The 26,871-nt window shown below is 41.8% G+C and overlaps 1 protein-coding gene across 2 annotated transcripts in view; it reads left to right on the forward strand.

Annotated features, from left to right (window-relative positions):
- Positions 1 to 26,871, forward strand: part of sphkap (SPHK1 interactor, AKAP domain containing) — a 123,552-nt gene that overhangs the window by 38,144 nt on the left and 58,537 nt on the right. For both annotated transcript variants that reach the window (XM_083552598.1, XM_083552601.1), the window contains exon 2: positions 20,358 to 20,460. In XM_083552598.1, the coding sequence (XP_083408724.1) occupies positions 20,417 to 20,460 (44 nt within the window). In that variant the 5' untranslated portion in view covers positions 20,358 to 20,416. The remainder of the gene's footprint in view (positions 1 to 20,357; positions 20,461 to 26,871) is intronic.

Raw genomic sequence — 26,871 nt, forward strand, 5'->3', positions numbered from 1 at the left:
CAGGACTGGACGAAGTGGGAAGATCCATGGAAGGAAGAGGAGCAGGTAGAGTGGCCACTGGAACCTCAGGGGCATGTTTAACTCGACCGAAAGAGAGAGAGAAAGAGAGAGAGAGAGAGAGAGAGAGAGAGAGAGAGAGAAGAGGAGTGACAGGAAGAGAAAGATATTTATTATGTGTCCTTATTGTATAAAAGAAATGTCACTTTGCAGTTGGGGACTCCGGCAAGACTCGCTATGGCAGCATAGCTAAAAGGGAGAACCAGAAGGTAACACCGACATGAGGGATCTCTGGGATAAGACACGACCCACCACACCACCGTCAACAAACCTGAGTGGACGTGTGAGAGTGAGGGGACGACAGCATACAAATATCCCAGTTCACCAAACACTCTATATCCATGATCCCTTCAGATCTGCTCCTTTTCTTAGGTAAAGGAGCAGATCCCTTCAGATCTGCTCCTTTACCTAAGAAAAATCTACTGATTGAAGACTTGACTAAATAAATATGTTTTCAACATCAACTTGAACATGTCTGAGTCCAGAACACTGTTTGGAAAATTTTTCCATAACTGTGGAGCTTTATAAGAGAAAGATCTGCCCCCTGCTGTAGTCTTTATTATTTGAGATTATTTATTATCCAATAAATAGCCTGCACCTAATGATCTAAGTAGGCGTGGAGGATCATACTGGTACAGAAGTTCACTCAGATACTGTGGTGCGAGACCGTTGCTTTATACATAAGTAGTAGTATTTAATAATCAGTGTGAGATGTAATTTGGAGCCAGGTTAGACTGATTAAAACAGGGGTGATGCGGTCATATTTTCTAGATCTAGTGAGGACTCTTGCTGCTGCATTCTGAACTAACTGAAGCTTATTTATGCACTTACTCGAACACCCAGACAGTAAAGCATTACAGTAGTCTAATCTAGATGTAACAAAAGCATGAACTAGTTTTTCTGCATCCTGTAACCACATCATATTTTAGCAATATTTTTAAGGTGAAAGAAGGCGATCCTGGTAATATTATTCACGTGAGCTTCAAAGGAAAGACTAGGGTCAATAATCACACCAAGGTCTTTGACTGCTGTACACACACGATCAATCAAATAAGACCTGAGCCAAGAGAGAGCTGTTCCCTTTATTCCAACAACGTTTTCAAGTCTAGCAAGCATTATAGTATGATCATTAGTGCCAAAAGCTGCACTAAGTTCGAGCAAAACAAGTAATGAGACAAAAACCCTGATCAGAGGCCAATAACAGGTAATTTAAAACTTTAACTAGTGCAGTCTCTGTGCTATGATCAGGCTTAAATCCTGACTGAAACATTTCAAAAATTTTATTCCTAAGTAGATGTGAGCAGAACTAACATTTTGGATATAATAGGGGAGGTTTGATATTGGCCTGTAGTTGGACATCTGAGATGGGTCAAGGTCAGGTTTCTTAATTAGGGGGTTGATAACTGCTAGTTTGAAGGATTTTGGTACATAACCATTGCTAATGGAAGAGTTTATTATTTTTAAAACAGTCTCTCTCTCTCTCTCTCTCTCTCTCTCTCTCTCTCTCTCTCTCTCTCTCTCTCTCTCTCTCCCCCTCTCTCTCTCTCTCTCTCTCTCTCTCTCTCTGTCTATGTGTTTCACATTACTAGTCCAACTTCACAAACACCTCCCTTCAGAAAAAGAAATCAGGTGAAAATTATTTATTTCATTATTTATTACAGGTCAATTATAACAGTGTGACATTCAATTCATTACTCGTCTAATTAAAGGACCTCAAGCAATGTGTGTATGTGTGTGAGTGTGTGTATAAGTGTGCATGCCGAGGTACATGTAAAGAAAGGTATCAAATTATGGCAGCAATATGAGTGAAATATTGATCCTCCTCTTTAGAAGTAAGATAAGGCAGTAACTCATCAGCAGCTTAAGTGAAGTGTTACATCATACACATCACACATGTGCTCACACATACCTGAGACAGAGAAGTGTGTGTGGGATGGAATGATAAAAATAATAGCATTAGTGAAAGAAAAGATGGGAGACAGTTACTTGGAGGTGTTGCTGTGGGTCCGTGTGCGTGTGTGTGTGTGTGTGTGTTTGCTTGTGTGACCACCTGTAAGCATCTAATTAACATTTCTAATGGCTCTCAGACTTAATCAGCCTCTCATCACTGTCTGATTAAACCTGACACACACACATGAGAGGGAGGGAGAGAGAGAGAGAGAGAGAGAGCTGGATGGGATTGTGGGATGAACCTCCAATGGCCATTTTTGTTATGCACGTACGAGGCGAGAGCGGAGCTGGGCAAAAACAGAGTTTTAATGATAGGTGCAGAATAATCCAAGGAACACACACAACCAGAATGAAATCGGCAGCGAAAGCAAAAGTCTGTATCGGAAATTCGTTTAGCAGATAGAAATAGCGCGGAGAGCTGTCAGCAGAACGGGGAATCGTGAAGCTGACAGCTAGAGTCCATAAGCACAATAACGGACGGTGATAGTGGGAAGCGGACTTGCTTATATAGGACGGAGTCTGATGGAAGTCAGGTGCGCCGAGTAAGTAATCAGACGAGGAGCTCCGAGTTGGCGGGGCATGAGCGGATAAGAGCGCAGGGCGCTCCCTGACACCACCCCCTTCCCCAGGGGCGGCACCAGACGCCAGAGCCCTGCGACGAGGCCTGCCCCTGCCCCGGGGCGCAGGGCGAAGTGGGTGAGCCGCGTGGAACTCCACCAGCAGCGCCGGGTCCAGGACGTCCTGCCGGGCCACCCACGAGCGTTCCTCTGGTCCGTATCCCTCCCAGTTGACAAGGTACTCAAGGCGACCCCCGCGCCGTCGTGAGTCCAACACCTCGCGCACCGCGTAGACCCCTGGCTGGTCTACGACCTCCGGCTGGACGGACGCGTCGGGGCCACCTAGAGAGGGAGAAAGAGATGGACGGTAAGGCTTCAGCAGAGATACATGAAACGTCGGGTGGATACGATACCTAGGCGGGAGCTCCAGACGGTAGGCCACCTCGTTGACCTGCCGGGTGATCTTAAACGGGCCTACAAAGCGGGAGCTTAGCTTGCGGCACGGGAGCCTGAGCCGTAGGTCTCTGGTGGAAAGCCATACTCGGTCACCTGGCCGGAAACGTGGCGCCTCCAGCCAACAAGCGTCTGCGTACCATCGTGTGTTCCGTACCGCTCCCCGGAGTTGTGTGTGTGCCGACTCCCAGACCCGATTGCTCTCCCGAAACCATGTGTCCACGGCGGGCACGTCACTGGGTTCGTCGGACCAAGGGAACAGCGGAGGCTGGAAACCCAGTGTACACTGGAAGGGCGTAAGCCCTGTTGCGTCCTGGCGAAGCGAGTTTTGGGCGTACTCGGCCCATGGCAGAAAGCGACACCAGCTCTCCTGGTCCTGGCTGCAATAAACCCGAAGATACTGGCTGAGCTCCTGAATCTTCCTCTCCGCCTGCCCGTTGGTCTGGGGATGGTAACCGGAGGAAAGGTTGACCGAGACCCCTAGGAGACGAAAGAAAGCCCTCCAGACCCGTGAAGTGAATTGCGGTCCTCGGTCCGAGACGATCTCCTCCGGGAGGCCAAAGGTGCGGAAGACCTGGTGGAATAGGGCCTCGGCTGTTTCCAGGGCGGTCGGCAGGCCCTTCAGGGGGATAAAGCGACAGCCTTTCGAGAACCGGTCCACAACCACCAGGATGCAGGTGTTTCCTTCAGAACGGGGGAGATCGGTGACAAAGTCGATGCGCAGGTGGGACCAAGGACGTTGCGGGGCATCCTTGAACGAAGCGTGCGACCTCCCTCGTCATACCGGGCCACCAGTACCGGGCTTGAACGAGCTGGAGGGTGCGTTTCTCGCCGGGGTGGCCAGCCCCTAACCCTTCATGGACCGACTGGACTAGCTCCTGTCGGCATGCGGTTGGTACATAAACCCGTCCCTCAGGGCATTCCTCTGGGCTCGGTTCCTGGAGCGTGGCCGTGCGGATCTCTTCATCTAAGTCCCAGACGATCGGCCCCACGATGAGATCGGGTGGAAGTATGGGGACCGGGTCCCTGGGTTCGTCGGGCCCGAACAGGCGGGAGAGGGCGTCCGCCTTACTGTTTTGGGCCCCCGCTCGATAGGTGACTAGGAAGCGGAAGTGGGTGAAGAACAGGGCCCAACGAGCCTGCCTGGGGTTCAATCTTCGGGCCTCCCGCAGGTATTGGAGGTTCCGTGATGACCGTGAACGGGTGCTCAGCGCCTTCCAGCCAGTGCCTCCATTCCTCCAGGGCGAGTTTGATGGCCAGGAGCTCCCGGTTCCCGATATCATAGTTCTGTTCTGCCGGGGTGAGTTTGTGGGAAAAATACGCACACGGGTGGAGCTTTGGAGGGGAGCCCGTCCGTTGAGAGAGGGTCGCCCCGACCCCCGTCGAGGATGCATCCACCTCGACGATAAAGGGATGTGTGGGATCCGGGTGGCGAAGGACGGGGGCGTGGCAGAAAGCCTCCTGAGCCTCACGGGTCCAGCTGAGGGTGCGTGCCCTTCCCCAGATGAGCAAGGTAAGGGGAGCGGTGATCTGGCTGTAACCCTGGATGAACCGACGGTAAAAGTTGGCAAAGCCCAGAAAGCGTTGGAGCTCTTTGATGGTGGTCGGGACGGGCCAGTCCTGCACTGCTTGGACCTTCCCTTCGTCCATTTGAATCCCCTGGGAGCTAATGACGTAACCGAGGAACCGGGTCTGAGGGCGGTGGAACTCGCATTTGGAGAGATTCAAGTATAGGTGTTGTGAACGAAGCGCTCCTAAAACTTGTTTCACATGGTCCAGGTGTTCCTTCAGAGTCCGTGAGTATATGAGGATGTCATCGATGTAAACCATCACGAAACCTCTGGAGGTATGGTCGGAGCACTTCGTTCATGAACCCCTGAAATACGGCCGGGGAGATGGAGAGGCCGTACGGCATGACCCGGTACTCGTAGTGTCCCGAGGGCGTGATGAAGGCTGTCTTCCACTCGTCCCCCTTCCTGATGCGCACCAGGTTGTAGGCGCTTCGTAGGTCGAGCTTGGAGAAGATCTGCGCCTCCCGTAGCTCCTCCAGGGCCGCGGGAACGAGCGGCAGGGGATAAGGAAGAGGAACGATCTGGGAATTTAGCTGCCGGTAGTCGATGCAGGGCCGGAGACCACCGTCCTTCTTCCCCACAAAGAAGAAGCTGGAGGCCGCCGGAGAAGTGGAAGGGACATAAACCCTTGACGGAGGGCCTGTGCGATGTATTCCTTCATCGCCTTGTGTTCAGGGGCTGATAGGGGGTAGATTCGGCCTTTAGGCAGCTTTGCCCCCAGAAGCAAGACGATCGCACAGTCCCAAGGCTGGTGAGGGGGAAGACGAGTGGCGGCCTGTGCGCTGAACACATCCTCGTAGGCCTGGTACTCCTCAGGGAGCTCAACCTGTGTGTCTGTGGTGGCGGCTTCCACCTGGGTAGCACCCACGACGGCCCGTGGGATCCTGGAGGGAAGTCCGGAGAGGCAGTGTTGGAGGCAGTGAGGGCTCCACTCCAGGCACACACCTCGGCACGTGTTGTTGAAGCCAGGGCCTTCCCAGAATCACGCTGACAGTGGAGTCCTCAAGCACCATGAACCATAGATTTCCTCCTGGTGGAATAGTCCGATCCTAATGTTATCGCCGGGGCACAGTACTTTACCCAGCCTTTCCCCAGCGGGCGCCCTTGGATGGTCTGCACGGCTAAGTCCTGGGAGCCCCTCTCTCGGCGGAGCTGTAGCTGGTCGAGGCAGGCCTGGGAGATGAAATTTCCTGCGGAACCGGAGTCGACCAGCGCCCGTACCGACAGAGATAGAGTGGGGGTTAGCAGAGTCACCAAGAGCTTAGACAAAGGAGATATTTCTGTTGGAAAAGGAACTGAACTCACCGAGGCGCAGGGTGGGCGAGTAGGGCAGCTGGCGATGAGGTGACCCGGCTTTCCGCAGTACAAACATCTACCCGTAGCCAGGCGGTTCTTACGCTCCCTCTGGGTCAGCCTTTGGGTCCCGAGCTGCATGGGTTCGACCCCCGAAGCCGTGGGCGCTGCGGGTTGCGTGGCTGGAAGTGGCGACGTGGGCAGAGGTGGCGAACTCCGGCAGGCAGCCAAACACTGTGCGAGGCCGATGGATTTCTGTATAAAACCTTCTAAACCCACAGAATCGTCATGAATGGCCATCGCAAGCTTTATTTCTGGAGCCAAACCTTGCCGATAAATCCGGAGCAGCGCTTCCTCGTTCCAGCCACAAGATGCCGCCAGGGTGCGAAAACGGAGGCTGTAATTGGTAATGGAATCCTCACCCTGGCGCAACCCGAGCAGCTGATCCACCATAGAGAGGACTCCGGGGGAGGTACTGAACACTTCCCGGAAGTGCGCGGTGAATGCGGTGTAGGAATACACCACCGGTCCTGCGGCTTCCCAGAGAGATTGAGCCCAGGCCAACGCCTTCCCGGAAAGCAAGGAGATAATAAACGCGATCTTTGCTTGAGCGGTGGGGAAACGTTGCGGCTGCATTTCTATGAAGAGGTTTACTTGCATCAAAAACCCGCGGCACTCAGATGGTTCACCGGAGAAGGTGGACGGGAACGCCATCAGAACACAGGCGGCCGCTGAGGTGGGATCACGTACCGTGTCCGATGTGGCGCCGGCGTGTGAATCCATATCCAGGTGAGGGGCGGCTTATTCCCTTTTCCTTTCTCTTTTGGTCCGTTATTCTGTTATGCACGTACGAGGCGAGAGCGGAGCTGGGCAAAAACAGAGTTTTAATGATAGGTGCAGAATAATCCAAGGAACACACACAACCAGAATGAAATCGGCAGCGAAAGCAAAAGTCTGTATCGGAAGTTCGTTTAGCAGATAGAGATAGCGCGGAGAGCTGGCAGCAGAACGGGGAATCGTGAAGCAGCCAGCTAGAGTCCATAAGCACAATAACGAACGGTGATAGTGGGAAGCGGACTTGCTTATATAGGAGGGAGTCCGATGGAAGTCAGGTGTGCCGAGTTAGTAATCAGGCGAGGAGCTCCGAGTTGGCGGGGCATGAGTGGGTGAGAGCGCAGGGCGCTCCCTGACAATTTTATTATTTTCTTTTTGTTTTCTTAATATGAATCGGAATTCAATTTACATTTTTGTTCACTTTTTATGCAAAAACCTAATGGAAATCACCTGAGCAGGAAGGCAGTGTATGTGCTAAATAATAACTAAATCTTTCCATAATATAAAGACATAAGCATTTTAATTTTAAACTAATTTAATTTATCAGTAAGAGGCGGAGTGGTGGCTCCAGCAGTTAAGGCGCTGGGTTGCCGATCGGAAGGTCTGGGGTTCAAGCCCCGGTATCGCCAAGCTGCCACTCTTGGGCCCTTGAGCAAGGCCCTTAACCCTCTATGCTCCGGGGGTCCCTTACGAGGGAAATATCAATATTGATCAATATCAATATCACTCCGTGACATCGGAGTGACGTGGGGCCGCCTTCCCGTGGGCTCACCACCTGCAGGAGGGACCGTAAGGGACGGTGCTGTGAGGATTGGGCAGCAGTTGAAGGCGGGGGCCTGCTTAGACTGCTGCCCCCGCGACCAGAATTACGGATAAGCGGGAGAAAATGAATGAATAATTTATCAGTAACTTTTTAACATTATCCAGTATATATATATATATATATATATATATATATATATATATATATATATATATTTTTTTTTTTTTGCCCAGCGTCTCAAGAATATATCAGTGAGACTCCTTCTCTATCCCTCGACACAGATTTTGCATGTCAAAGTGTTTTCTTATACTTAGCTAAAGACCAGAACTCTTAGGCAAACTCAAATCTTCACACATAAGTATTATTTGGCAGGAAATAACCCAGCATGCAAAAGGTACCGAACGTGAGAAAATGCACCAGGATTCAGTTCCAATTGCATATATACTACATATGTGACACTGAACAAATTATGCAATACTGTTTATGTAGCTTATAAATTAATTAATTTGTTTATTTATTTAGTTAGGTACAAGCACACCTTCATTGGGTTCATTTAGATTAAATATTTGGGAGGTTGGTTGTATTGAGTTTTTGATAATGCATTTCATTTCTGTTTTTGTAATACACTAACTGCTAATGACCTCATTACTTAGTAGGTTAAAATAATGCAACAGTATGGCAACCTCTTGCTGAGCAACTTTTAATTATGACACAGTAAGAAAGCACAGCACACAGTAAGAGACTGTACACAGTCCCAACTGACATGTTCTTTTAAAAACTCTGATTTATTTTCATAATTAGCTTCTTACTCCAAGTTATTGCTTCAGTAGTAAATGCATCGTTACAGGGAAAATTTTGTTCTTTACAATTTAAGTTTTCTGCTATTATTTTGTTAAATTTTGCATTTTTTTAAAACACATTTTTCTCAGTTTAAATGTTTATACTCTGTTTATGCTAAGGCATTGTTGGACAATATTGTGCATTTGTGTCATGAAATCTTACAACAGTGGCTTGTGACCATAATTTTTGTTGGGGCAAGAAGACATTAATATAATCCAAGCCCCAAATAGCCTTATTCTACATTTATACTGTATCTATCTATATCTATAATCTAGCAATTGTTGTCACTCTGTAATAGGTAATCAACAATTTAATCATCCAGCTAGCAAGTTTTGACTGGTGTTAGATAGAGTACATATTTTGAGTTTGTGATGCAATAGTTTCATTCAGCGGGACATTTTTTCCCAGGTTTTAGCAAGGTTTTTCAACAAAAGCCAAAACCAAAACAATTTAAAACAGCCAAAAAGTTTTGGGGAATGAAATGGAACATTAACCACTAGACAATCTCCACTTACAGTGTTTGCAATGAAAATGGTTCTGGACATCATCAACACACTTAGCCTTTATCTTATTTCTGATTGTTGACTGTAAACCATGAGTTTGGCAACCTAAAGAATTTGTAAACTTGCTCAAATTGGCAAACATTTTAACAGTCCTGTTTACTACTGCTCCTCTACTAAAAGTTTTACAATAAGTATAAGGGCAGCATGAGTTATTCCTAAGTGGACCTCAATCAGTGCTTGTTGCAATTAACATTTTTAACCACAAGTTGCATAAATATCTATGGTTGTGACACTTAACACTGCTTTATGATTGTACAACATCTAGAAGGAATAGAAATTATAACTTCACTTTATTTTTGTGAAATTGCAGTAGAGAATCTATTCATTCTTCTGGAGACTTTGTCAAATTTTCATCTTTTTTGCATTCAAAAGCAGTCTTCATTATATTCATTTTGTTGGTAGTTGGTGGGGTGGTCAAACTCTATGGTAAAGTTGCCATTAAAGACATATACAACAATGCAGTGTCCATCTGATGTTTCCATGACACACCAGTAAAAGAAAAAATTGCTTGCCTTACAATCTTTTTTATATGCCACTCAATGCTAGATGATAGTATAGAATCAAATGAAAAGAAATTATTTTGGCTTGCTGTTGCTGTGCCATGAGTATAGTTAATTGAACAAGTCAGATAGGTAAATATTACCATCGAGTACTTTATTTTGACACGTCCAATGACTGCTGTACTACTACATCAAGCAATTGTTGTCTAGTTGTTCATTTTTTTAATGAACTTAGAAAATTCAGGAGAGAGAGAGAGAGAGTGTGTGTGTGTGTGTGTATGTGATTTGTATAATTCACTATGTAAGAACTAAAGCGAATTAGACCATAAACAGGCTTATCATCTAATGCACTATGTCAGAACTAAAGCGAATTAGACCACAAGCAGGCTTATCAAACTTTCACAAACCTATTGAGTGATAGCTTTTGAACTGTTTGCCCACGTTCTGTAATCATTTTCATTCTTCTGAGTGCTTCTGCCATTTAAATTTCCTTTTCAAGCTTTATCCCACCGTGTTCTACTCAGAACCACCCAGTGTGTGTGTGTGTGTGTGTTTCTGTTTTTATAAGAGAGAGAGAGAGAGAAGTATATGCACATTGATGAGAAAAATAAAAGTACCCCCTGCTTAAGTTGTATGATTTTAAATTTATCATGGCCTTGAATAATGTTATGCTTTTTTATTGTCAGCTTAGGTTATCTGTTTATAGCATTTAATACCAAGTTGCTACCAAGCAATTATGCAGTAATACATAAAAATTGATCAGCCATAAAAATAAATCCTATTGCCTAATAACGTGTGGATCTCCCTTCGCATCCAAAACAGCTCTGCCCTAGTCTATGTAAGAAAATTGCATAAACAATGACTAGGCTGCTGGAAAAAGAGTAAGCACAGTTAAAAATACGATAGAACAATAAGCTAAAATCAAGGGTAGCGTAAGATTCTAGAGGCTAAGCAAGAGGCCTAGTTAAACTGAACAATAGGAAGAAAGAACAAACAAAACTGAACATGCTGTATAGTCTTGTCAGGCTGCAGACGCGGAAGCCGATATAGTCCGATCATTGTCCTTTTATTTTAACAACCGTACAACACAAAAACACTCATAAGCCGTTGAAAACAACAAACAAAGACATCCGCTCGATACGCGTTGTCCGCTATGAGTTCGAATGTCCCAAGCATAATCCATAAAGCCTTCGGCAATGAGTAATCCAAGTCGGAAGTGGAATTCGCATATACAGCCGCCGGTCGAGCAGCCACGCGATTGTCCAGCTTGACAATATAACGACCGACAGCCTGTGACTCAAGAACGTGAGTTTATGTAGTCTGATCTTTCATGAGCCACAGCTGTCGGTAATCTTGGGAAGCAGCGTGACTGCTATCGAGGGGGGCGTGGCAGGGTGGATCTCTGACAGCTACAGACGGGGGCGTGGCAGGGTGAATCCCTGACAGCTACAGAGGGGGGCGTGGCAGGGTGGATCTCTGACAGCTACAGACGGGGGCGTGGCAGGGTGAATCCCTGACAGCTACAGAGGGGGGCGTGGCAGGGTGAATCCCTGACAAGTCTAAAGCAATAGCATGGCAACACTGAAAATTAAGTACCCTGAAAGGTACACTCGGCTGTCTGTATATGCATGGGTATGTCTGAAAACTGATCTGAAACCAGCTGCAGGTATATTAGTATAGGCAAGTCAGAGTATGAGAGACAAACTGTTTAGATGGTCATCATTAAAATATTATGTTTCCTATATTTTATGGGCCATTTTATACAAACGCCTTGGTCTTCTGGTATAAAAATGTATTAATAGCTGCATTTTTGAGATTCAGTGTTGACATCAACATGGCTCAAAATGTGGAGTTTGGTTACTTGATCAAAACAAAATAAAATTTTTCACACACACACACAAACATCCTATCTCTCTTAGATTTTATATATATATATATATATATATATATATATATATATATATATATATATATATATATATATATATATATATATATATATATATATGTAAAATGTCAATCATATACACCCATATTTTATTTACATTTTAAAATATGTCAAATGCTTAATTGAGCATTGTATGGAAAGATATGGTCATTTTGAATGTAATAGCTGTAACACATAAAGAATTGTTGTGACAGGGTCATATTTACAACAGTCTATATATAGCTGGGAACTGAGGAGAGGAATGTGGTCCCATTCACCCCTCATACAGTATTCTACCTGTCAACAGTCTTTGGTTTTCTTTGTTATATTTTTAATTTCATGATGTGCCAAACATTCTTAATTGGCAAAAGATCTGGACTGTGGTTTACAAAGCCATGCTGTTGTAATAGGTGCCTTATGCAGTTTATGCAGCTGCTTTTCTGAAATCTGCAAGGCCTTTCCCGAAAAAGACATTGTCTTGATGGAACCATCTGTTGCTCTAAAACCTGTATATACCTTTTATGCTGCACATTTCATAGGCACTAATGCACCTCCATAACATCAGAGATGAGGCTTTTGAACTAAGCACTATAACAAGCCAGATGGTCCCTCTCCCTTTTTGTCTTAAGGATGCAGCATCGTTGGTTTCCAATAAGAATTTAGAATTTTGATTTGGCTGAGTGCAGAATGGTTTTCCACTTTGCCTTAGTTCATTTTACATGGGCTTGGAACAGAGAAGACAGCAGCATCTCTAGATCCTGTTTATATATGGCTTTTTCTTTGCATGATAGAGCTTTATTTGTGAATGGCACTGTAAAGTACATTCACAGACAATGTTTCACAATTCACAGACAGATAGAGCTGTTTCTAAACCCATGCAGTGATTTTCATTACATAAGCATGCCTGTTTTTAATGCAGTGCTACCTCAGGTCCCGAAAATCATGGAAATCCAGTATTGATTGACGCCCTTGTCCCTTGCGTTGAGAGATTTATCCATATTATTTGAATTTTTGTGATAATATTATGTACTATGAATGATATAGCCTGGAGAGGTGGAGGTATGCGCTGGAGAGAAGGGGAATGAAAGTCAGTAGGAGTAAGACAGAGTACATGTGTGTGAATAAGAGGGAGGGCAGTTGAGTTCTGTGGTTGGAGGGAGAAGAGGTGGAGAAGGTAGAGGAGTTCAGGTACCTGGGGTCAACAGTGCAAAGTAATGAAGTGTGTGTTAGAGAAGTGAAGAAAAGAGTGCAGGCAGGGTGGAGTGGGTGGAGAAGAGTGATAGCAGGAGTGATTTGTGATAGAAGAGTATCTGCAAGAATGAAAGGAAAAAGTTATAGGACTGTGATGAGACCTGCAATGTTGTATAGTTTAGAGACAGTGGCATTGAGTAAAAGACAGGAGGTGCAGCTGGAGGTAGCAGAGCTGAAGATGTTGAGGTTTTTGTTGGGAGTGACGACGGTGGACAGGATTAGAAATGAGTTTATTAAAGTGACAGCGCATATAGGATGTTTTGGAGACAAGGTGAGGGAGTCGAGATTGAGATGGTTTGGAAATGTGCAGAGGAGGGACATGGGTTATATTGGTAGGAGAATTCTAAAGATGGAGCCACCAGGAAGGAGGAAAAGAGGAAGGCCAAGGAGGAGGTTTATGGATGTGGTGAGGGAAGAAATGCAGGTAGTTGGTTTGAAAGAGACAGCTGTAGAGGACAGAGGGGTATGGAGACGGATGATCCGCTGTGGCGACCCCTAATGGGAGAAGCCGAAAGAAGAAGAAGAAGAAGAAGAAGAACAACAACAACAACAACAAGAGGATGTACTGTGGATGATACATTCAAAGTCTTTCTAATTTTAGGTTAAGTAACATTATTCAGAAATTGTTCCGAAGTTTCTATATGCAGTTTTTACAGGTAAGCCTCTGCCCATCTTTTCTTCACTCTGTTTATACCAATCACGTTACTGACCTGTTGCCAATTAACCTAATTAGATGCAAAATGTTCCTCCAACTGTTTCTTTTTTTATTAGCAATTACTGTACTTGTCCCTATCCAGCTTTTTTTTTAAAGTGTTGCAGCCATCAAATAATTTCTACTGTGTATAAAATAGGTGTTTATGAGATTTGCAAATTGCATTTTGTTTTTATTTTACACATCATTCAAACTTGTTTGGAACTGGGTTAGTTTTGGGAATTGTATAATTGTGTGTGTGTGTGTGTGTGTGTGTGTGTGTGTGTGTGTGTGTGTGTGTGTGTGAGTGTGTGTGTGTGTGTGTGTGTGTGTGTGTGTGTGTGTGTGTGTGTGTGTACAGAAAATGTTCAGCAAAGGCCTTCTTTATGATTTATGTCTCCATATGACTGTGCTGTGGAGTGACTCATATGTCAGACAGCAGGTGTTTCCTCTACATTAGCACAGCAGGATATGTGAATGTGGCACAGCATTCAAGGCTGTTGATTGGTTAATTATTGAGCATGATCATTCTCGTAAAAACACGCAGTTTTTAAAGGTTTCTTTTTGTTTAATGTATGTTGTTGCGTCAGTTGTGAGGCCCGAATAAATTCATCTTTGGGAGGATCTGGGTAAAACAGGATGGGAAAGGGCTTGGTGAAATTTACATCCCAGCCACCATTCCAGAGCTTCTGCAAAGAAGAATGGGAGAAACTGCTCAAAAGTAGGTGTGCCAAGTTTGTAGCATCATACTCATGAGCACTTGAGGCTGTAATTGGTGTCGTTTTTTTTATTTGTAATAGATTTGCAAAGATTTCAAACAAACTTCTTTCACATTGTCATTATGGATTTTGTATAGAATTTTAAGGAAAATAATTAATTTAATCCATTTTGAAATAAGGCTGTAACATAACAAAAAGTGTAGAAAATGAAGCGCTGTAAAAACTTTACAGATGCACTGTATGACATTTTGTGTCCATTTAGCCACAAGGGTGCACAAATCTAGAAACCCTTGTCAGGCTCAAAGGCCTAGTGTGCATACTCACACTTGTTTTTGGATTGTCATGCTGGAACATGTTTGTGCCCGACCCCTCAGTTCCAGTGAAGGATAATCATAAGGTGACAGCATACAAAGACATCCTAGACACCATCCTAGTGTGCCATCAGTTTAGATCTCCTTACACTTGTACAAACTAGTATCAGACTCTAAACAGTATTTTTTGTGTGCTAGATAAACGAAAATCTTATACTCTTCTACATCCAAACTTTATACATCCGGCTGTGGGTATATGCATGGGTATGTCTGAAAACTGATCTGAAACCAGCTGCAGGTTTATTAGTATAGGTAAAGTATAAGTCAGAGTGTTAAAGACCAACTGTTTAGATAGTCATCATTAAAATATGATGTTTCCTATATTCAAGGGGTAATTTTATACAAACTCTCGGGTCTTCTTGTATTTAATGTTTCAGAAATGTTTTTATTAATAGCTGCATTTTTGCAATTCAATGTTGACATCAACATGGTTCAAAATGAGGAGTTTGGTTACTTGATCAATACAAAATAGTATTTTTCTCTTCTTTTAGTAGCAATTTCTTTTATTTAACTCTCCTTTTGTGTATGTTTTCCCTATTTAAAACACATTGCTTTATGCTCACTAGCTAAATTCAATGTTGTTAAGAATTATGAGCATATCATTATTTGGAACTACAATTTCTTTCTCTCTCTCTCTCTCTCTCTCTCTCTCTCTCTCTCTCTCTCTCTCTCTCTCTCTCTCTCTCTCTCTCTCTCTCTCTCTCTCTTTCTCTCTCTCTCTCTCTCTCTCTCTCTCTCTCTCACTCTCTCTCTCTCTCTCTCTCTCTCTCCCTCTCTCTCACACACACACACACACACACACACACACACACACACACACACACACACACACACACACACACACACACACACACACACACACACTTTCTTTGTTTTCCATCCTATCTCTCTAATTCTTAAACTGTGTATACATAAAAGTCTAATTCCAAAAATTTGGGACGGTACTTAAAATATTAATCTCAAACCCAGATTTTATTCACAATAGAACATTTAAAAACATATCAAATGCTTACACTTAGAAAATGGATCATTGAATGGAAAGATGAGGTCATTTTCAATTTGATGGCAGTAACAAATATAAAAGCTCATATCGTATAGTATTTATTAATGATTTTGAACGAAATACAATGCATTGTCTAAAATATATATTTTATCAGGCTGTTACCATTTACATTTACTATTACAGAAATTCACAAAGGCTCCTGGATTGCTTGGGAGCATCTGATGCTTAAGTGAGAGACAAATGTAACTCCCACCTCTGGCATTACCCTTGTCCTGAGTAGCATAAAACCCTAGAACCTGCTAGTGTACACTAGTGGTAATAGACACCATCAAGTTGGCCGTACTGAAACAAACAAACAAACAAACAAACAAACAAACAAACAAACAAAAAATCCTAATGTATTTGTTAGGGATGGAAATTAGGGCTGCAACAACTAATCAATAAAACCGATAATAATCAATGAAATTCGTTGTCAATGAATAGGCTGCTTAAGTTAGGGGTTTGCGTGATGTTAAGATAAGACAGCCACTTGCGAAATGGCAGAGAGTACAGGTCAACCGGCAACTGGAAAAGTTTGTTTCTCAAGTCACGGATGAAGGCGAAACATCAGCAAAAACTGCATATCTTCATCATGTGAAAATAGTAGAGTTTAATGAAGTGCTATTGTGTAAACTGTTTGTTTGTAACTTCAGGACAGTTGCACTGGATCTGTTCTGTCGTGACTTGCGAGCATCAGGTTGCGCAATCAGCTCGCTCGCTACACAGTGATGGATTCAATTAAAACGGTATGAACAAACACTAAATCTAAATGCAGCAAATAACAGCAGCAATGAATGATTACATATTAGTCACTGTTGTGGGTTTCAGCAAATGCTTATGCATTTGTACACCAATGCATATTTAACAATTTTTTTATTTTTTTTATCAACCCTGTTAGCTTGCTGCGTTTCTCTGTTTCATTCTCTTTTTTATAACATTTGTCTACTACAACAGACTGTTTTCAATTTATTGAAAAGTGTTTATTTTTAAATTATTACTCCAGCTATGCTATACGTTTAAATGCTTGTTTGTATATTTAAATTATGCATATATAATTTAATTATACAAAATATATATAAAATGTATCTAGATGTGTACATCTTTACAACAACAAAATGTGTCTATTCTTTTATACAAAATTTGTCAAAACAATGTTTTTTTTTAAATATTTTATATAGATTTTTTTAAGCATAGTTGTCAAGTTGCCATCTGCAATTATCATTAAAAACACCAATTGCTTCACCCTGCATACTCAAATTCTGTTTTTTAATTATCATTATTTTATTTGCATTTTTTTTACAGAGAGAAACAGAATGAAGGAATTGGTTCAAGAAGAAATCACCCATGCGCTCCTCAACAAGCAGTCACTATAAGCTTTATTAAATGTCAAAATTAAAGATAGTTAACTAGTTTTGAATTTTTAAGTACACTTTTATTTTTAAAACCACTGAATTAGGGTTTTATATAGTTATAATAAGCAAAACATCTCATTAAAAAACCCCACAAACAAACTTAATTGAAAAATAATCATGTTTAATCGAATATCAAAATGATCATTAGTTGCAGCCCTAATGGAAATAAACTGCTGTTCATCCCTTAATCACCATCTCTTTGTGTGGGGAACTTTAAGAACTTCTAGTGTTGCTCAGGTTTATCATTCCTTTTTGCTGTTTACTTCTGTGCTGTGCCGCACACCTTGTAAGCCATCAGAATATCACTGACTAATCTGAGCCTACGGATGCAATATGACTGTTTTCAGAGCATTCTGATGAACAGAATGTAATAAAAGAGTGTGAACATTTACACTGTTATTATTTATTTGTATAATAATCAAGCTAAAATGGAGAACCCATGTGTGAAAAACTCAGAAAACCATATGATTCAGTTAGTTGAGGTTTGCAGGCATTTGTTTATGCACAGCTTTCTTAAGGTCCTGCCACAGCATTTCAGTCATTCTTAAATTTGGACTTTGACTGAGCCATTGCAGTAGCTTAATTCTGGGGGGGGGGGTTATCATTTTTTTTAATAGATTTCCTGGTGTCCTTAAGATCATTGTTCTGTTGCATGACTCAATTTCAGCAAATCTATAGCTGTCAGGCAGTCAGCTGGCCCCACATCTGACTCTAGAATACATTGGTATACAGAGGAGTTCATGGCCAACTCAATGACTGCCCAGGTCCTGTGGCTGCAAAATAAGCCCAAATCATCACCCTTTCACCACTTAGCTTGACAGTTGGTTTGAGGCATTGGTGCTAATATGCTCTGTTTGTTTTTTGCCAAATGTGGCGCTGTGCATTGCTTCCAAATGTCTTCACTTTAGTCTTCTCTGTCCAGATGACATTGTTCCAGACGTTATTTGTTCAGATGAAACTTTGCAAACCTAATCTCTGCTGCCATGCCCTTTTTAGAGAGAAGAGGATTTCACTTGGCAAATGGCCTTATACCAATTCCCAAATTGATGGGCAGCAATATTTGCTTCTCTACGCATTATGTTATCTTTCTATTATATTAGGGGTGTAACACTACATGAATTCGCACCAAAAGTTTTTGACACAGCCTTTCCGTTTAGAATCCTTTTTATGTGGGGAACATAGTTAAAATCTGAGATCCAGCAGGAAAATATTAAGTGGAGGAGCGCACGTATGTTTAATCTCTGCCTCGCACTTGGAGCAAATTATTAATTTTTTTTATTCAACTTAAAAACATACACAACAATGCCAATGGTATAAAACTAGAGTTACTGCAGTGTCACTGTGGCTACTTACTCTGTACCGGAAATATGCTTGTTCATACGTCAAAATAAGATAAGATAAAATATAACTTTATTTATCCCACAATGGGGAAATTTCCAAAATATGATTTGTAAGGCGCTGTTTTGCGAATGTGTGAAATCACAGCCACTTATTTATACACTTATTTATTAGCATTTTATATCCAGCTTCAAAATATTTTCTTAATAGGAGAAAATCCTTTTAAAAGCCGCATATTGAGGGAGTAAATGAATAAAGGATGGAAGGAATGAAGACATTTGTTAACATATGCTGAATAAAGTTAAGTAAAACATATCTTTAGAAAGCCTTTACAAAGTTAATATAATTCATGATAATTTTTTACACGGTATTTTCTTCTTTTGTTATAAGTTTAACAATAGATTTATAAATGTTTAAATGCAGGACATGTGCGCATTCAATTCCGTCTATTTTATTTAAAGTCTCTTTACTACTAGTCATTATATTGCTTAATGGTAGGGCAATTAAACATAAGTTTTACACACACACACACACACACACACACACACACACACACACACACACACACACACACACACAGAAATCTATGTTGTGTTAATTACAATATAAATAAATCAGCTTTCACTTTTCTTTCTTTCTTTCTTTCTTTCTTTCTTTCTTTCTTTCTTTCTTTCTTTCTTTCTTTCTTTCTTTAAAAAAAAAAAGCATAAAGAGTTATCTCGAGCAAACTGTTCTTTCTGAAACAGTTCAGGTCCTTTTATTTTGCAGTATGATGTTAGTGATCTTTTACCGGTTTGTGGTAGCCAATGCAATTATATTTGTGGCAGTAGGCTGGGGAAGAAGCATGCAGCAGAGCAAAATGCAAAACATGCAAAACAGCTCAGCAAGCTGATCAACAAGGCTGGCTTTGCTTTGGGGTGCTCACTGGACAGCTTTGAGGTGGTCAACATTTAATAAACTCATAGCAATTCTGGACAATATACTGCATTGTCTCCATGACCTACTGATGAAACAGCAGAGCTCCTTCAATAAAATATTCATTAATTATAAATGTAGAAATAAATGCTACAGGAGGCTGTTTTTTCCGATACTGATCACACTGTACAACCTTGCACTAAGAGAGTTGGAATTAGCTCACAGAACAACATATGAACTTGACCAGCATCCACTGTTTACAATCAAGCACACTGGTACTACTACTTTAATGTTATTCACCGTTCTGATGCTACAGTTCTTACAATGTTGTCAGGGATCCACAGGCTATACCTTCCCCAAACCCACCTATCACTCCAAGCAGCTCTCCTTTCTACTAACCACCTGCACCTGGCACTCATCAGCCTCCACCCTATATGGTTTGGTTTATCACTGTTTGGGGGACTCTGTTTAGTTCTAAGAACTCTCTCTCGTCATAGTATTCACCAGCCTTAGTCAAACCTGGAGTTAATGTCTGGTTTGCCGTTTTCTGCCTTTGCACTTTGTTGTTCATTAAAAACCCTTTGTGACTTCGGTTTCTGGTAAATTTTTCCGCCTGACAAATGTCCACTTTGCCACAATGTTTGCACTGTCCCGTTAAGTCACCTTAAGTCTGCTGGTGGATAAGGAATGGTTACCCAAAACACTATACTTCACTATCTCACCCTCACTGTATCTGTACACACCGTATGTTTCTGCAATATAAACTTATATACTTTTTATTTGCTGTATATTTGTATATTTATCCAAATTATAAATTCTATCTATCTATCTATCTATCTATCTATCTATCTATCTATCTATCTATCTATCTATCTATCTATCTATCTATCTATCTTTTAATATCTTTTATCATTTTCCACTTTCATTTTCCTTTTTTTTTTGTTACTTTTTCTACTTCTCTTTTCAATTTCAATTACTTTATCCTTTCTTCTTTTCTACTTATTGTCCTCTGATCTTTTTACATAAAGTCTCCACTTTCAGTACACTTCTTACATTCCTTTTTTGTCTGTAATCTCCTCTTACAATATCCCCCGCTTAATTTTCCCTCTGAACACCTACTTTGTGGTTTCTTCTTAGTAGATGAGATGAAGCTAGGAACCAGGGTCTGCTTGGAATACTTACACTGTGCTGTAACAATCTTTGCATTAACACACATGCTCTAGGTCCTCTGTCTGGTTCTATCTGGATTTATTCAGCTTGACTGTACTGCAAACAACTGATCATGCTAATCAAAATTATTTCTCAAACAGGTAGGACATCGGGGACCCAAGATAGCCTGACTTGGCTAGAGAAGAGTGAGTGCTTAAACATGTTCACCAATCTGTTCACCATTCTGCACAAGTTTACTGAGAGGTAAACAAACTAGAACTGGAAATGTCCAAACAAATATTTACAGTAAGTGTTTCAAAACACTAGAAAAAAAGTCTATGAGAATAAGATTGATCTATAAAAATAAAAGAAATACAGATACAAACAAAATTGGTGTCAGGAATAATAGACTGATGCATGGGCAGGCCCTTTTATTTAAATGAATTAATAATTAAAAACAATATAAGCTTGATAGACAATATATAGCCACTAGACCACTAACAAACTGTAACATACACTTAAACGCTAGTCTGAGATTTCTTATAGGTTTTTAACTGCATTGAAATCTAATTAATGTAAAGGGAATAAAATATGACCTAGCATTTTCCTACTCATCAAACCATTTTATGAGCCCTTGGCCTATCTTTTCATCCAATTTGAGACCACTTCCATCATTAAAGAAATGTTTCCTCATAGGATAAAGGTACTAAAAATAATTGAAAATTTTAATTAGCAGTGATTCTTGCAACAGAGGCAACCGTACACTTTATGGCCAAAATATTATAGTAACCTGACCATCACACTCGTATGTGTTTTAAAAATAAATAAATAAAACAATATTTCAGAATGAAGTTTTTGAAAGACAGTGGAAAACATTATCATTTCCACCAAACTCACATTCCATACTGTATTACATATGCACATGTACATTTTATTTCATTTTACATGTCTGCCAGATCTGTACTGACATTACAATCACATTTCATGATGCACTTTGTACAGTGTATGTATGCACATATATCATGTTACATTTTACATCCCTACCACATGTGACATCTTGTGGCATTGATTACATGTTTTAATGATTTGTCCAGGTAAGGATTAGTTCTACATATTGATGGCTATATACCTTTCCATTGTTATTATGGATGACACTTGCCATACATTTAGAAGCAACCAGTGCTGCTGCTAGCCCCATTCAGTCTGAACAGACCATAGTTCTTCCTGTTGCTGACACAGTTACTTCTATAAATAGGTCACTGTGGCACCAGAGACCACACAACTTGTAATTACGGAATGACCCCAGAATTCTGAGCTGTTTGCAAGGTGCCACACAGATTCTGGACTGCGTATGCTGCAGTGGATTCAAACAAATCAAATTTTCCCATTGGTCTGAAACATTAGACTCTTTATCTAGCACTGTAAACAATGTTTGAGGTTGTTCTGTATCGACAATTTTTTCAGTAACTATCTTAAAATTTTAGCAGAATTGGTTGTACACAGGGACAGAGTTTTCTTTCTTCTCAAGAATTAGCACCAAGTAGCTTGTGCAATCTGTCATATAAATAAATGGAAGATGCAGACATAATTCTTTACAATTGTTTATTGTTCATTATATACAGCTAGACAAGTATCAATTAAGGGGGGAAAAGAAAGGATATCCTTATTTGACTTTGTTTTTATTTGTCAGGATCTACATACCAAATCTGTTTCCCCCCTGTAATCTTCTTTAAACAAGCTAAAAAAAAATATTCCTGGCACAAACTAACACAACAATTATTATAAAACAACCCAACTTTTAGAAACCAGGTGGGGAAAAAATAAGTGTACATTCATTAATTAATTTTGTCACAATCATTAAGAGAACGATTTGCAGCCAGCTTTTGCTAATGAAATGCACTTCATTAGGTAATGATTAAGAACTGTGAATACCTCTATAAAAGCAGAACCTTTGGTTTACTGTTTATTGGTCTGGTCACTCAGTATCTACATCATGCCTAAAAGAAAAGAAACATCTTTGGTTACATTTACATGTAACCATGTAAACGAGACGCTGTTTCAACAATGCTTTGGAAATGCTTCCGCGTTGTCTATGCTCTGAATCGCGTGTGTAATCAGTCCAATGGAAAGATAGAACTCTCTGGGTTGTGTGCGTTTTGGCCCTGAAAGAAGCGAGGCGACCAGAGGACTCAGGAGGATGAAATAGCATCTACAATCCATCTGCTGAGGGTCTGCTTGTTAGATAGGAGACGAACAGTTGCTCCGACTTTCTCTAAAGGAGACACAGTCGGTTTAGCTTTTCCTGGTCTGAGGCCTGGAAAAGAGGAGGCCTGGAGCATAACAGGTCATAGGACAACCTAGGGCACTTTGGGAACGTACCCTGTTCTAGTGTACAGGAAGACACTGCATTCCAGGAATGAGGGGGCCACAGAGAGGGCCTGAAGATCCCCCACTCTCTTAAGATAGGAAATGGACAGGAGGAACATAGTCTTGAGTTTGAGAAACCTCCAGGATGCATCAGTCAACAGCTTGAAGGGATGCTCAGATAGCCCCCAACACAACAGTGAAGTCCCACGCAGGCACTCTAGGTCCTGCAGGAGGCCTCAGCCTCTGGGTACCACAAAGAAAACACATCACCAGCAGATGAAGGATGGTCTCTACCACCTCGGTGGAGAGACTGGAGGCTCGGAGCCATACCCCCTTAGGGGCCACAGCCTGGGTGGTGGGTTAATTTTAAGGTTGTGCCTGCCGAGTAGCCACATGAGCGACGTGGGAGGAACCACTGAAATGCTGGTGACTGCTTCTTGGCCTCCTAAAACCTTTTAATGACCGTATTAACAGAGTTAGTCCGTAAACAAAGGCAAACCCCGACGCGGGGGCTGTGGCGCAGGTTGCAGAAAGCACGCGTTGCGCTTACTGGACGGGCAAACTTTCTGCTCCAGCCAATCCAAGTCTAGCTTGGCTACAGTCTGGGTCACAACCTCCAATAGCTCCTCAAACTCCAGCTTGCATAGCGTGCCCCCCGCCGGTGATGCCACGCCTTCCATTTGACTGATTGTACACGTGATTCAGTACGTGGACAGCGCGGAAGCGTTCCCAAAGCATTGTTGATGCAGCTTAAATTCCTAAAAGGGGAACCAGCCATGACCTCAGAGAAGAAATTGTTACTGATAATCAATCTGTGAATTGTTATAAGGACATCTTTACACAAATAAATGTAAAAAATTTGTACAAAAAAGAAAGGTTTGTTACAAATGGATTGACTTCAAAACAGTTGCCAGTGTTTGCCAGAGTGGGCGTTTCTGCGTTTCTGCATCGGAGGTATTAAGACAATGCTTCAAAAGACACAAGCAAATTAACATCAATCCCAGGATCTTGCGGTTGCAGGAAGCTTAGAGAGCTGTGTATAAATAAATGCACTCAAACAACAATGAAGAGTGAGTGAAAACACTCAAAACAAATTAATGTGTGTAAAAAAAGGTTTACTTAATGTTTGCTAAAGGTCGATCTACATGTGACTATATTATAATTGTATGTTTTTCCCCTGGTTAATAAATATTGGTTTCTATTTAAAGGCAAATTACTACACATAAAATTAAAAGAGGATGTACTTTTTTCCCCCATGACTGCAAATAAATTGTTTATGCTATCGTTGAGCACATTGCACTTGCAGTGGATACCAATCTCAGCACCCACACTTACGATACTGATGCTGCAGTATGGATGTCAGTAAAACAAATCAACCTATCTGCACTTACAGGTGAGAATGTGTCTGGTCTAGGCTCTCAAGCATAGAAGTGATTGCCAGCTTCTTTTGAGTCAGTTTAGCCCATTGGGTAAATAAAGTGATTGTGCAGACATGCTTGAACACAGGTCACAAGATGCCTTCTTTCATTAAATACCATTCCATGTTTGCTGTGGTTACCTCCTGGGCAGCACTAAAAGAAATGTCAATTGTGGACATTTGTTAAGTGGAGACATGGAGTGCGCTCTTTTTTTTAAAACCCTTTATCCTTTTTTTTTATGTCTGCTTTTCTCTAATTGGATTCTCTTCATCCTCTTCTGTTCATTGTGTTTTTGCCATATCTCTCAACCTTCCCCACATGCTGTTTCTCCCTCTCCTTCTTCCATGTGTTCTTTTTTAATATATGTGTTATTTACTTGTGTGTGTGTGTGTGTGTGTGTGTGTGTGTGTGTGTGTGTGTGTGTGTGTGTGTCTAGACCAGAATTGATTTCAGGTTTTTATGTATAGTGTGTCAATGAGAAGAGCAAGAACACACACACACACACACACACACACACACACACACACACACACACACACACACACACACACACACACACACACACACACGCACGCGATAAGAAAAAGATAAAAATCATTTCATGTGCTAATAATCATGCAAAGTTAAACATATAGTGCTCTGTATTATTAGAAACTGGATGGATATAAGTGGTGTGTTAATAATTGTGTAATGCTTGTTTTTGTTCCTGTTGTCCACTCACTGCCAGATAAGAAAAAGGAAGATATATACAGTGAGGAAAATAAGTATTTGAACACTCTGCTATTTTGCAAGTTCTCCCACTTAGAAATCATGGAGGGGTCTGAAATTGTCATCGTAGGTGCATGTCCACTGTGAGAGACATAATCTAAAAAAAAAAATCCAGAAATCACAATATATGATTTTTTAACTATTTATTTGTATGATACAGCTGCAAATAAGTATTTGAACACCTGAGAAAGTCAATGTTAATATTTGGTACAGCAGCCTTTGTTTGCAATTACAGAGGTCAAACGTTTCCTGTAGTTTTTCACCAGGTTTGCACACACTGCAGGAGGGATTTTGGCCCACTCCTCCACACAGATCTTCTCTAGATCAGTCAGGTTTCTGGCCTGTCGCTAAGAAACAAGGAGTTTGAGCTCCCTCCAAAGATTCTCTATTGGGTTTAGGTCTGGAGACTGGCTAGGCCATGCCAGAACCTTGATATGCTTCTTACAGAGCCACTCCTTGATTATCCTGGCTGTGTGCTTCGGGTCATTGTCATGTTGGAAGACCTAGCCTCGACCCATCTTCAATGCTCTAACTGAGGGAAGGAGGTTGTTCCTCAAAATCTCGCAATACATGGCCCCGGTCATCCTCTCCTTAATACAGTGCAGTCGCCCTGTCCCATGTGCAGAAAAACACCCCCAAAGCATGATGCTACCACCCCCATGCTTCACAGTAGGGATGGTGTTCTTGGGATGGTACTCATCATTCTTCTTCCTCCAAACACGTTTAGTGAAATTATGACCCAAAAGTTATATTTTGGTCTTATCTGACCACATGACTTTCTCTCATGACTCCTCTGGATCATCCAAATGGTCATTGGCAAACTTAAGACGTGCCTGGACATGTGCTGGTTTAAGCAGGGGAACCTTCCTTGCCATGCATGATTTCAAACCATGACGTCTTAGTGTATTACCAACAGTAACCTTGGAAACGGTGGTCCCAGCTCTTTTCAGGTCATTGATCAGCTCCTCCCATGTAGTTCTGGGCTGATTTCTCACCTTCCTTAGGATCATTGAGACCCCACGAGGTGAGATCTTGCATGGAGCCCCAGTCCGAGGGAGATTGACAGTCATGTTTAGCTTCTTCCATTTTCGAATGATTGCTCCAACAGTGGACCTTTTTTCACCAAGCTGCTTGGCAATTTCCCCGTAGCCCTTTCCAGCCTTGTGGAGGTGTACAATTCTGTCTTTAGTGTCTTTGGACAGCTCTTTGGTCTTGGCCATGTTAGTAGTTGGATTCTTACTGATTGTATGGGGTGGACAGGTGTCTTTATGCAGCTAACGACCTCAAACAGGTGCATCTAATTTAGGATAATAAATGTAGTGGGGGTGGACATTTTAAAGGCAGACTAACAGGTCTTTGAGGGTCAGAATTCTAGCTGATAGACAGGTGTTCAAATACTTTTTTGCAGCTGTATCATACAAATAAATAGTTTAAAAATCATATATTGTGATTTCTGGATTTTTTTTTTTAGATTATGTCTCTCACAGTGGACATGCACCTACGATGACAATTTCAGACCCCTCCATGATTTCTAAGTAGGAGAACTTGCAAAATAGCAGGGTGTTCAAATACTTATTTTCCTCACTGTATATATATATATATATATATATATATATATATATATATATATATATATATATATATATATATATATATATATATATAGAGAGAGAGAGAGAGAGAGAGAGAGAGAGAGAGAGAGAGAGATATAAAGAGAGTGAGAGAGAGAGAGAGAGAGAGAGAGAGAGAGATTTTTTGATTAAACAAGTAAAATACAGTGATATGTTTTACTAGCTACTAGTGATCTAGATTAATATATTAAACTAGCTTTCAAAAACTAGATTCCTCACGTTCCCTGCCAGATCGTCTCATTGGCTTCCTGATCCTTAGGAGATTGGTTGCAGCCAACTCTCCACTAGCGAGAAGGAGAGGCATTGCCTCTGATCTCAGTTCTGTTTCAGCGGAGTACCATTATCTGGGCAGTAAAGCCAGGGCCTTCCCCTCCCCATAACTACCTCCCCACCATCTGGATGATTGTTCTATTGACCTATTGCCAGGAACGACACCCCCCGGGTTGCCTCTACCACCTGACCGGTCCTGAAAGAGAGGCTATGACTGATTA

This window comes from Silurus aristotelis (assembly GCF_946808225.1).
Source record: "Silurus aristotelis genome assembly, chromosome: 10".
In the NCBI taxonomy this organism is placed as follows: Eukaryota; Metazoa; Chordata; class Actinopteri; order Siluriformes; family Siluridae; genus Silurus; species Silurus aristotelis.